Raw genomic sequence first — 13,188 nt, forward strand, 5'->3', positions numbered from 1 at the left:
GAGGAATGTACCTTATCTAAATATAGAAGTAAATCATCCGCGTACAATGATATCCTCAACTCCACAGTTCCACATCTGAATCCCATTATTTCTCTGGACTTCCGAATTGCAACTGCCAATGGCTCCACCGCAGTAGCAAATAGCAAGGGCGAGAGCGGGCACCCCTGTCTAGTACCTCTCCCAAGAGGAAAAGACTCAGAGACCCTGCCATTAGCCCCAACCTTCGCCACCGGCGAGCCATACAACAGCCTCACCCAATTTATAAATCTGTGTCCAAAGCCCATTTTCCGAAGTACCGCCCACAAAAAACCCCACTCCAGACTATCGAACGCCTTAGCGGCGTCTAAGGACAAAATTGCTCTTCCCCCCAACTCCCCAGAACTATGTTGAATCCCCAAGTATAGTTTCCTAAGGTTCATAGATGTGGCTCTGCCTGGGATAAATCCCGTCTGATCCTTCTGTATAACAGATGAGATAACTCGGGACATCCTATTGGCGAGTACCTTGGCCAATAATTTAACATCTGTTGATAATAGGGAAATCGGGCGATATGAATCCGGGACCTCTGGATCCTTTCCGGGCTTTAATATTAAAACTATCAAAGCTTCCCTCATAGATGGCGGGAGGACCCTCTGCCTTTCAGCCTCTTCAAATACCTTAAGTAGCTTAGGTAGCAGTAAGGGTGCATAGGTTTTGTAAAACTCGCCAGGCAGGCCATCCATTCCTGGAGCCTTTTCATTTTGCATCTGACCAAGCGCCTCCTCCAACTCCTCCAACAGGATGTCCCGATCCAATGAATCCCTATCGCTATCAGCCAATGCAGGGAGAGAGAGAGCATCCAGGTACCGCTCAATCTCAGTCTCCGTGAGACTGCAATCTGATGTGTATAGTCGCATATAATACCTCCTTATCTCACTCACTATGTCCGCACTGTCTGTCACAGGACCACCCGAGTCCGTTTTTAGCCTATTGATATATGAAGATCCGTCCTGTGCTCTAATGACCGTGGCCAATAAATGTCCTACTCCCTCCCCCTCTATAAAATATTTTTGTTTGAGGAAATAACGTTTATTTGCTGCCGCCGACATGAGGTTTTCCCTGAGCGACCCCTGTGCCCTCTCCAAAGCTTTTTTAGTTTCCTCTGTCGGGTTGAGTATCACCGCAGCCTCCGCAACAGACACCTCCTGGATCAGACTCTGGGTGTAGCGTCTATTTTGGCTTTTCCGTGTGCATATTTCTCTAATATATAAGCCCCTGACATAGGCTTTCATGGAATCCCAGACTATGTGTGATGATGCAGAGTACTCATTAAGTTGAAAATATTCTAGAATGGCATCATGCAAAGATCCCCCTATAAGCTGGATCCAGAAGGGATTAAGCTTCCAGATAGGTCTAGATAGGGTGAGGGGGTGTCCCCATGAAAGTGTGACATGTAGCGGCGAGTGATCAGATACACTTCTAGGCAGGTAGGCCACCCCTCGTACATATGGGGTCATGAGTGTATTCCCAATGGCCAGGTCTATCCGTGACATAGCGTGGTGGGAGCTAGAGTAGCAGGAAAACTGTCTGGCTGTGGGGTTTTGGACACGCCAAAGATCTACCATACCCAGCTCCACTAACGTTCTAGCAAATGAGGTTGAGGCTGCATCCTCTGATATGTTTCCCGAATGCAACTTATCCAAATAGGGATGCAAATATGTATTAAAATCTCCTATTAGAAGAGTCGGTGCAGGGGGAAAGGAACCCAAAATAGACAAGATTCTTTTTACTGGTTCGACTGAATAGGGCGGGGGGATGTATATGGCAACCAAAATAAATTGTATACCGTATAACGTGCAAAGCAAACATACAAATCTGCCCCCAGGGTCAACCACTGATTTAGTACATGAGAAGGGGATGGACCTGTGCACCAGCACACTGACACCCCGCGCATGGGTCGAGTACGTGGAATGATATTCATGTGAAACCCATCCCTTTCTTAGCCAATGAATATTATCTTTCACCATGTGGGTCTCGGACATACACAGGATAGCCGGGAGAAATTTCTGCATATTAGTAAATATAGCACATCTCTTATTTGCATCCCCGAGCCCCCTAACATTCCACGCTACAATATTAAGTGATATCGCCATAAGAGCAGACCCCATCCCCTTTATTAATTTTGTTGCCCTCCTTTGTACCCGCTCTAGTTCCATTATATCCTTCCTGAGCAGCGGTGCCCAAAACTGTACACAGTACTCCATGTGCGGTCTAACCAGAGATTTGTACAGAGGCAGTATAATGCTCTCATCATGTGTATCCAGACCTCTTTTAATGCACCCCATGATCCTGTTTGCCTTGGAAGCCGCTGCCTGGCACTGGCTGCTCCAGGTAAGTTTATCATTAACTAGGATCCCCAAGTCCTTCTCCATGTCAGATTTATCCAGTGGTTTACCATTCAGTGTGTAATGTTAATATTGATTCCTTCTTCCCATGTGTATAACCTTACATTTATCATTGTTAAACTGCATCTGCCACCTTTCGGCCCAAGTTCCCAACTTATCCAGATCCATCTGTAGCAGAATACTATCGTCTCTTGTATTGACTGCTTTACATAGTTTTGTATCATTTGCAAATATCGATATTTTACTGTGCAAACCTTCTACCAGATCGTTAATAAATATGTTGAAGAGAATAGGTCCCAACACCGACCCCTGCGGTACCCCACTGGTCACAGCGACCCAGTTAGATAATATACCATTTATAACCACCCTCTGCTTTCTATCACTTAGCCAGTTACTTACCCATTTACACACATTTTCCCCCAGACCCAGCATTCTCATTTTGTGCTCCAACCTCTTGTGTGGCACGGTATCAAACGCTTTGGAAAAATCAAGATATACCACATCTAATGACTCACCTTGATCCAGTCTATAGCTTACTTCTTCATAAAATCTGATTAGATTGGTTTGACAGGAGCGATTCCTCATAAACCCATGCTGATATGGCGTTAATCAGTTATTCTCATTGAGATAATCCAGAATAACATCACTCAGAAACCCTTCAAATATTTTACCAACAATAGAGGTTAGACTTACTGGCCTATAATTTCCAGGTTCACTTTTAGAGCCCTTTTCGAATATTGGTACCACATTTGCTATGCGCCAGTCCTGTGGAACAGACCCCGTCGCTATAGAGTCTCTAAATATAAGAAATAATGGTTTGTCTATTACATTACTTAGTTCTCTTAGTACTCGTGGGTGTATGCCATCCGGACCCTGAGATTTATCTATTTTAATCTTATTTAGCCGGTTTTGCACCTCTTCTAGGGTTAGATTGGTGACCCTTAAGATAGGGTTTTCTTTGTCTCTCGGCATTTCACCTAGCATTTCATTTTCCACCGTGAATACCGTGGAGAATAAGGTGTTTAATATATTAGCTTTTTCCTCATCATCTACAACCATACTTTCCTCCCAATTTTTAATGGGCCTACACTTCCACTTTTGATTCTTTTACTATTGATATAGTTGAAGAACAGCTTGGGATTAGTTATACTCTCCTTAGCAATGTGCTTCTCTGTTTCCTTTTTGGCAGCTTTAATTATTTTTTTAGATAAAGAATTTTTCTCCTTATAGTTTTTTAGAGCTTCACCGGTGCCATCCTGCCTTAGTAGTTTAAATGCTTTCTTTTTACTGTTAATTGCCCCTCTTACTTCTTTGTTTAGCCACATTGGGTATTTCCTATTTCTTGTCCTTTTATTCCTACAAGGTATAAACCACTTACAGTGCCTATTTAACATGTTCTTAAACATTTCCCATTTATTTTCTGTTGTCTTATTTCTGAGGACATTGTCCCAGTCAACCAGATTAAGGACATCTCTAAGCTGGTAAACTTTGCCTTCCTAAAGTTCAGTGTTTTTGTGACTCCTTGACATGTCCCCCTAGCGGAAGACAAGTGAAACTGCACAATATTGTGGTCGCTATTTCCTAGATGCCCAACAACCTGCAGATTTGTTATTCTGTCAGGTCTATTAGATAGTATTAGGTCTAAAAGTGCTGCTCCTCTGGTTGGATTATGCACCAATTGTGATAGATAATTTTTCTTGGTTATTAGCGGAAACCTCTTGCCTTTATGGGTTTTGCAAGTCTCTGTTTCCCAGTTAATATCCAGGTAAAGTCCCCCATAACAAGGACCTCATTATGGGTTGCAGCTTCATCTATCTGCCTTCGTGTAAACTTTCCATGATTTCTGTTATATTTGGGGGTTTGTTACTGTGCACAATCCTGCTGACAGGTTCCCTTTAAGAGACTGCGACATCAAGGGTAAAAAGTGTAGCAGCGCACAGGCCTGAGTGATGTAGCTGGACACTGTGAGACTTTGAGAATAATTTCTGGGTCAATCTGGGCTGTGGAATTAAGTCCTGTAGAGCAAATGTACTGGTGGGTCTTAGAGGGACAATGAGAAGCCCAGTGGGTTGTTGAAAGAGAGGACAAGCAATAGTGAGTTATCCCTCCTTCTTTTTAAAGGTTCAAGTGTTGCACTGCAAGCTAAATTTGATATACTTCTGTTACAAGTTAGAGAGCGGCTATTTGAAGGGTTTTTCCCCAAATATGAAATTATCTCCAGGGACTAATTTACTCATTTCTGGGGTCAGGCCACTGGGTCCCCCTGAGGATCCTGAGTTGGGGCTCTGGAACTTGGGAATGGTCGTGAAAGCAGTGGAGTTGTGCATTCTCGACCTTCGCTCCATTCATTGTGAATGGGACCGCCGGAGAAAGATGAGAGCAGCTTTGGGCTTTATTTCACCCTGGGCAGATATTAATTTAGCTAAAGTAGTTCTTTATCTAAATGGCCTGATTGAGCCAATGTCACGTGCTGGCTCCGATAGTCCACCATACTAGACTGGCGATGACACATGGAACACACTTAGGCTATGTACCCACGTAGAAAATTCCTAACTGAAAACCGGACTCCTTCCCAGAAAACGCGTGTTTTTTCCGCGCGTTTTTCATGCGATTTTTGCGCAGTTTTTATACGTTTTTTTTCCGGAGTGTCCCCAGTCTCATAGAAAATAGTTAGAAATGCGGATTTTTCTCCGAAATTAATGAGCATGCTGCGTTTTTTACCACGATGCGTTTTTTTTTTCGCAGAAAAAAAACCGCATAAACATGCACAAAAAGTGCAGAATTCATTAAAATGAATGGGATGCTTCTTGTAAGCGTTTTCGCCGGTAAAAACACTTAAAAAATGCGAAAAAAATGCTTACGTGGGTACACAGCCTTAGAGTGTGTGTTTCTTGTCAGAAAGGCAGTTGTTAGGATGACTTTTAGAAGTCTACAGGTAGTTTCTGATTACTTGTAAGGTTTATTAATATTTTTATTTTTTCTCTTCTTCATAGGATATATCACATTTATTAACAAGTCTCTTCAAAAATGAATATACTGGAGAGGTTATTGGTAAAGACACAGGAGCCAACCTGATCCGGTCAAAGGGAGGTGACAACCCTTACCATCAAAAATTTGTAGAGGAACTGAAGCTGGTAATTGTTATCCCCTGAACATTATGGTCCTGTTAAGACACGTCATATTTTTGTCATATTTGTTGTGATGGAAAGTATACAATGCGTGGGGTGTCACAATAAATCTGCACAAATTTTAGAATATTCTGTGGATTTGAACCTGAACTTTATGTCATGTTTTTTTCTGGTAATTTGCTATGGATTCCACATTTTGCAGAATTCTAATGGTTAATATTTTTTTGCAATTTTTAAACATATTCTGAAATTATGTTCATATATCGTTGTGGTAATGGGTCAAGAAGCCACACTACTATAGCACTACAAAATGGTTCTTATTTAAGCTATTTATTAAAGTCATCTAACATGAAATTGCCTAGTTAGAAAATATCTAAAAATTGCTTACTTAATGTTAACATAAAGTATTTTTTAAAGGAGTTTGTCTGCCCAAACTGACAGTATAAGCTAAGCAGGGGGTGTACAGTAGACCCCATAAAAATCACACATATAGTTCTATAATCATTACCTCCTTTTCAAAGATACTGAAGTTTAATGAAACATGGTAATCGGGGTGCTCGGTGTACCCCTGTCATAGCTAAGGGGCTCAGTGCACAGCTCCACCCACAGGTTTTGTATGCCCCGTCCACCTCACTGCTGATTTACATAGGAGAGAAGAAAACAGTATAAAGAGGAAAGCATAGTAGGACATCTGCTAGGAGGTTAACCAGATCTGGGCCAGTTTGAAGTGATGAAGATTACTGGTTTGCTCTAAAGGAAGACATGGAAGAGGAGTGTAGATGTAGGGTAGATCAAATTAGGTCAAGGGTATTACCAAAGCATTCACTACCAGTGCTTTGGGATCGTGGGACCAGGACACGAAAATTGATAACTTGTGGTTAAGTTTGGTGGACATAAGGTCAGCATCTCAAGGTCTCCATCTTCAGCTAAGTTTGGTGACTTCCTGGACATGTGTTGACCACTCTCTTGGGTTAAAACAACGGTAGCAAAAGGCCCGTATGGGGCATATAATAGGCTTCCAAACGGCGGTGGATACCGCGTTCAGCCCTGCCCACTTGTAACCTACTTCTATAAGCCCCATATTAGCCTTAGACTGCCGGTCTCACCTGCACACCTGCAAGCTACTATTATATGCCCCATACGAGCCTTTTGCTACCAGTCTCAGTACAGACATTTTCTACAGGTATATTTTTACACCGGTCTCAGTACAGACATCTTCCACAGGCAAATTACTTCAGCAATCCAGCGGGAACCTCTCCTCATTTTCTTATGGAATATATTGCATCTAATTGAATTACCAGCACAGCACACCTTACGGGTAGCTGGAAGCCTGCTATATGCCTACACCATATTTGGAAGCAGGAGCTTGCAAAAAATTATTTTGCTCGTGGATATACGGTTGTTCATACTATATAGACAGCAGTCGGACTGACGAAGGCCAAGTGTAGGCCGAAACGTCTTTTTGTAGGACTGCACATAAATAAAAACTTCACTTAAAAAGGACAATTCAGCTGAGTGCCAAGTTACTTTATTATTATACATTAGAAAAAAAGCCCCCTGGAATACAAAAGATTGGGCCAGCCTGGCCAGCTTATGAGTCGATCAGCTGTGAGTAAAATTACTAGCACCTTACTCCAGGCTGGGTGCATGTGCCGCCCAGGTCGGAGCTAGGTACATACACTGACCGGAAACGCGCGCAGCGCCTGGCTCCAAGTCAAGTAGGTGTTGAATGGATTCCTCGAGTTGCCAGTCTAATAAAGGCTGACTGACACCACATGGCTCCACACAAGATAGCAAACTGACCGGCATCATGACAGGAGTTGTGCCGCCCAGCTTTATGGAGTGTGAATGACAATCTATAGAATCGGATGTAGCTCAGCTCCTCTGGAGAAGTTGAACTGAGTTCATTCAACACCTTAATTTGGGAACTTGTCGGGGAGACCTTTTACCATTTAGAAAGAATAAAGAAATTAATTTGAAATAAAATAAATAACATCTCCCTTCCCTTTTTTTTAATAAATGAAATAAAAATGTGACATCGATACTTGCCAATGAAAAGGACCCCTCCTAATCTCACCTATGTACCTCTGTGGTGTCACTCTTGTTTAGCAGGGTTGCCCGTTTGGTACTTCACCCTTTGGTGGGGGGAACAGTGGGCGACCCTATGGCTGTTCGGGGAATTGAGCTCTGCTGTGCCCACTTTTCTATGAGAGGTAGGGACTGTAACTGGGTGGTTAACACCTCACTGTTCTTCCCCCCTCGTGTGGAGTAACAGGGAGAGAACTTAACCTAAAATAGAGAGAGGAAAAATCATGAAAAAATTGTACCTGTCAATCAGGTATGTCTGCCTCCCCTGGACACTAAGCAAAACTAATTAGCTCAGTTGCTGCAGGAGGGTCTAGTTGATGGAGGAGCAAACACTTAACTACTCCTTCTCTGCCTCCTAGTTGGCATCCCCTATAACCCATAATCATGTGTCCCCCAATAGCACGGGCGAGAAAACTTAAAGAGAATCTGTCACCAGGTTTTTAACACCTAGTCCGAGTGCAGCATAATCTAGGGGCAAATACCCTGATTCCTGTGATATATCACTTAGGCTAGTTTCACACTAGCGTTTATTCGACGCAGCGCATGGCGCCGCTAAGCCCCGCCCCCTGCCCGCTCCCTTCCCGCCCCATCCGGTCATCGCCGCCTACTATCGCACATGGACGCCTGCGATCTGCGCACCCTATCTTTAGCATAGGGTGCGCAGATCGTGCGCTAGTGGGATTTTGGCGTGCGCCGTGCGCGCCGAAATGCAACATGCTGCGTTCGGCGCACACGGGCGCACCTTCAAAAGTGCGCAACGCACGCCAAAATCCTACTAGCGCACGATCTGCGCACCCTATGCTAAAGATAGGGTGCGCAGATCGCAAGCGTCCATGTGCGATAGTAGGCGGCGATGACCGGATGGGGCGGGCAGGGAGCCGGCAGGGGGCGGGGCTTAGTGGCGACGTGCGCTGCGTCGAATAAACGCTAGTGTGAAACTAGCCTTACTAGGCTGCAAATGTGACCAGACCCATGCGGTGGGGAGAGCTCCGACGCCAGTGCCTATTTCAGCTGGATGTGCACCGGAGGATACATTTTCAGCTGAAATGTATTGCAGCAGAGAAACCCATATCGCAATACATACCGCCGGCCAATCAAAGGCTAGCTGCTGACGTCGGAGTTGAAGTCACAGGTATCTCATAACAGTGACGTCATTCGTTGCCCATAGCAGGTACACTGAAGCCAGCTGACAGACGCTGTAGAAGAGGACACCGCGCGTCATGAGAGCAGTGGTAGGTGAGAAGAATTTTTTTATAATGTGTTAAACCACAGCAGCAGAATGAGGAGCATTACTACAGGATGGGCCCAGGAGCTGGGACATACCAGAAAGGGTCCCAGGATAGCGGCCATATATCACTAGAAGGGGCCAGGATGGGGACATTACACCAGGATGGGAGGCATTATTACTGGAAATGGCTCAGGATGGGGGACATATATTACTAGAAGGAGCCTAGGATGGAGGACATATATTCATGGAAAGGAACAGGCTAGGTTACATTACATCAGGACTTTATACCAGGAAGTGGCCCATGATGGGGGACATTATACCAGGAAGGGGGACATTGTATCAGGAAGGGGCCCGTGGTGGGGTACATTATTACTGGAAGGAGCCCAGGATGGGGAACATTAGACCAGGAAAGGGCTCATTATGGGGTACATTATAGCAGGAAGGAGATTCCGAATGGAGGACATTATACCAGGAAGGGGCCCGTCCAGGACGTTGGACATTATTACTGAAAGTGGCCTAGGTTGGGGAACATTGTTACTACAAGGGGCCCAGGATTTGGGACATTATTATTGGAAGGACCACAGGATGGGTGACATTTTTACTGGAAGAGGCCCAGGGTGGAGAACATTATATCAGCAAGGGGCTCAGGATGGAATTATTACATTGGGGTAAACACATATGTCTTTTTAGGATTAAGAACGCTACAAGGGCTAATACATCTGACCAACATGTAGGTGGGGGCCAAGGTCCAAATTTGAATGTGGCCCATCGGACTTTAGTTACGCCATTGCTGTTTAGTGTCGTTTTTCATAAAATCATTATTTTATCAGTAGTATATTCTCCCTAGATGATTAGTAACCTGTTGCCATGTAGTCCTCTAAATTTATGAGCTCTGTATAACCCCGCCTACACCACCACCACTGATTGGCAGCTTTCTGCCTATGCACAGTGTACACAGAAAGCTTCCAATCACTGGTGTGAGCTGGTTATATAGAGCTCAGTATTCATAGAGTTGTTAGATCTGCACCAAATAAATTGGTGCTTTTATAAAACTGCAGCAAGCAGCCCAGTAAGTGCCAGATCCCTAGAATCAGGGTCTCTGCCCCTACATCATGCTGCTCTCAGATGAAGTAGGAAAAACCTGCTGACAGATTCCCTTTCGAGGTTAAATTAGGTTGACAAGTTATTTCATTGGTCCAGTGCATTAAAACAGTGCAAAGATATAGCGTTACAGAATATGATGGCGCTATATAAGTGAGTAAAATAAATACTCATTATTGTAATGTAAATCTTAATGCTATTAGGGTGAGTGCACACGCTGCGGATTCTGCTGCGGGTTTTTTCCCGCGGAAACGCAGGTAAAACCGCAGGTAAAGTGACCTGCGGTTTTGCTGCGGTTTGGCCTGCGGTTTTGCCCTGCGGTTTCACACCTCTACTATGTTAAAGGTGTGAAACCGCAGCAGAATCCGCAGAAACAATTGACATGCTGCGGAAAAAAAACCGCAGCTTTTCCACAGGTAAAAAACCGCAGCGTGAGCACTGCGGTTTTGAAAACCCATAGGCTAACATGGTGAAGTACCATGTCTGCGGAACTGCTTCAGTTCTGCAGGGCCAAAACCACAGCAAAACCGCAGCGTGTGCACATACCCTAAGTTTTCTGAGTCATTAGTGAATTAGATTTTGCAATCACTAATCTGTAACGTTTCATGGATTGTTTCATTCCGTTTTAGTCCTTTTGTTTTTCTTTCTGCAGCTTCGTACAGAATATGACAGCAGAATGGCGGAGTGTGACAAGGTGGAACGTCACATCATCCAGGCACGCGCTCGAGCAACTGCTGAAGAGGAGCGGATGCTAAATAGTCTGAGGAATGAAGCTGGAGACTCCTTCCAAATCCTGGGATTACCGCCAGGTAACACAAGAACAAGCCAGGGACAATGGACTTCTGGTGCCACTGCAGAGCACAGCGGGGCTATTGTATGATGTGAGAAGATTCACTCAGTAAATACGGAAGACTGTGATGAATATGTCAAACATAAGAGCAGCCAAATGTCTTAGGGCTGTTCCTACTAAACTTGTGGGAAAGTGTGCCCGATCCTAAGTGTCAGGCTTGGCTCACACACATGCAGTGCTTAGCCCAATGTCGGGGTCTCTGTCAGAATCTGCAGGATTCTGATAGGAACAGTCATTGAGCCCCAATGGAACCAGTAGAAGCTGACGGACACTTTGGGACATGCCTGGCTTCCATCCTGGTAATACTCATTTTTTTTTCAAGCATGCACATGGTCTGCCATGTTCTTGTGCATGGCTGAAAAAGACGAATACTGCCAGAAAGGAGGCCAGACAGAGCCACATTGACTCCATCTTTATTGAAGTGAATGGTTCTGTAGGGGTTTGCGTCATGGTCTTGTCTTTTGGGGATTCTGCTCAACTCAGCACATCACCTTGTAGATGACATTGCCTTGAAAAATCATTCCTTTAGTGTCCAAATTATTTTCTACATTTGCTAGAAATTGTTATTTTTTTCAAATATGTTAATGAGTCGCTTGCAGCACCTTCACAGCTGCTTCTTTTCTGCCCATCTCCACCTTCATCTTCCTTGATTGACAGCTCTGGCTTTACAGGGGTCAGGGGGCAGGGATAGATGGAAAACAAGTGGTTGGGAAGGTGCATTGAACTGATCGGCCACACAAAGGGTGCATAGAGCGATTCATTAGCGTACGTAATAAATAACTTATTTAGCCAAACACAGCAATGGATTTGGACATTAAATGTACAGTTTTTATTAGGGCTATATACCCCTTATAAAGGTCTGGGCTTGTTTTGAACAGTCATTGGGGTTCACATGCTCCCTTAAAATATGTTTTGTTCGTGACGTGTTTCATTTATTTGACTCCCCACAAAAAAAAGCAAAAATAAACGTCATTGTATACAATACCTTATGAATTAACCACTAATTTATTCTTCATAGTTGAATCCTATTTTAGATGGTGCATAGATAACGATCTCCTGAAGAAGCACAACCTCATCTGCCCCGACAATTACATCACAGACACGCAGGCCATTACCAAAGCTCCTAGAGGTATGTGCCTTCTGGAAAAAACACCTATAAACCAAGGAATATGCCACATGAATCAAGGCTTAAAGGGATTGACCACCAGTTTAATGGTGATGGTTTAGTGGTGTAAAAATAAAACATATATAATTGTCTACCAACCCCTGACCTCTTTTCTTGCACTATACCTGAAACCGTGGTCTCCAAGCATTAGGGACAGGCATATGACTGCTGCAGCCAATTACTGTCTAGTGATCGGCTGCAGCAGTCACATGTTCCTAACACCTGATCAAGATATAAAGAGACCTCACATTTGGGCTCTTAATGAGTAGTGCCCCTGTCTTATGATAAATATACTATCATGGTGCGGTAACCAGTTGACCCATTAAATCTCCTATGCTGTTATATTTTAGGATTATCAGAACCTTCTTTATATAAGGAGACATTCAGTTTTCACCAACACGTTTCCAGAAGCCCCGTGGATGATGGATACAATGACCCTTCACCTCCAAAAACCTCGCCTAAGGGTCTGGTAGAAGCCTCAATATCCAGCTTGACTTTATCATCATCATCATCATCTATCTCGGAAAATATAAGTCAAAGGAAGCCAAGTACGGTAAATGTCACACTAGTAATACAGAACTAGTACCCGCCGCCGTCTTCACCGTCCATCGCTGCAGCTTCGAACGGCCTCCATTAATTTGTGACTTGTCGGATCGCTCCAGTGTTTGATGGTTGTAGCCAGAGGTCACTTTTCAATATAAATCTATGAGATCCCCTTCAGGCCTCTTTGTGGCTCTTATAGATTTGCATTGAGAGCTTGTGACATATCTTCTGATTTTCAGCCAGTCACTAGATGGCGCAGCGGAACTGGAGCGACTGAAAAAAAAAAAAAGTGAAGAAGATAATGATGGGTAGGTTATAAAATAGCGTCAGGAAGAAGCACCACTCCAGAGCTGAAAACCCCCTCCCACTGCAGCCTTGTTTTAAAAAGTGCATAGCAGATTGCAGAATGAGTTAACAGTGAATCTGGTAGTGAGCTCATCAGACATCATGTTTGTAACCTTTATCTCTCTTATCCTGAACTGATTTATCACCACATTGAAGTTTAAATTTTAACTGGTTATAATTCAACTTAGCAGATTTTTCAGGAGAAGAGAGGTAAGGGTTAAAAAATGTCTGACACACAAGCTTGCTGATTGATTCACTATTAGCCTATTCTGAAATCTGTTGTGTACGGTGATTAATATAGGCTGCAGAAGCCAAACGGTCACAATTTTTTTTAATGAAATATTACTATTAAAATG

At 43.8% G+C, this 13,188-nt stretch overlaps 1 protein-coding gene across 1 annotated transcript in view; it reads left to right on the top strand.

The window, feature by feature from the left end:
• The window catches only part of DLEC1 (DLEC1 cilia and flagella associated protein), a 121,817-nt gene that overhangs the window by 22,110 nt on the left and 86,519 nt on the right, over positions 1 to 13,188 (top strand). The window contains exons 3-6 of the mRNA XM_073581481.1: positions 5,378 to 5,518; positions 10,582 to 10,738; positions 11,798 to 11,908; positions 12,295 to 12,497. Coding sequence (XP_073437582.1) covers positions 5,378 to 5,518; positions 10,582 to 10,738; positions 11,798 to 11,908; positions 12,295 to 12,497 — 612 coding nt within the window. The remainder of the gene's footprint in view (positions 1 to 5,377; positions 5,519 to 10,581; positions 10,739 to 11,797; positions 11,909 to 12,294; positions 12,498 to 13,188) is intronic.

The sequence above is a fragment of the Dendrobates tinctorius genome, unplaced genomic scaffold (genome assembly GCF_039654945.1).
Source record: "Dendrobates tinctorius isolate UK_male_01 unplaced genomic scaffold, ASM3965494v1 ptg000070l, whole genome shotgun sequence".
NCBI classification, from domain to species: domain Eukaryota; kingdom Metazoa; phylum Chordata; class Amphibia; order Anura; family Dendrobatidae; genus Dendrobates; species Dendrobates tinctorius.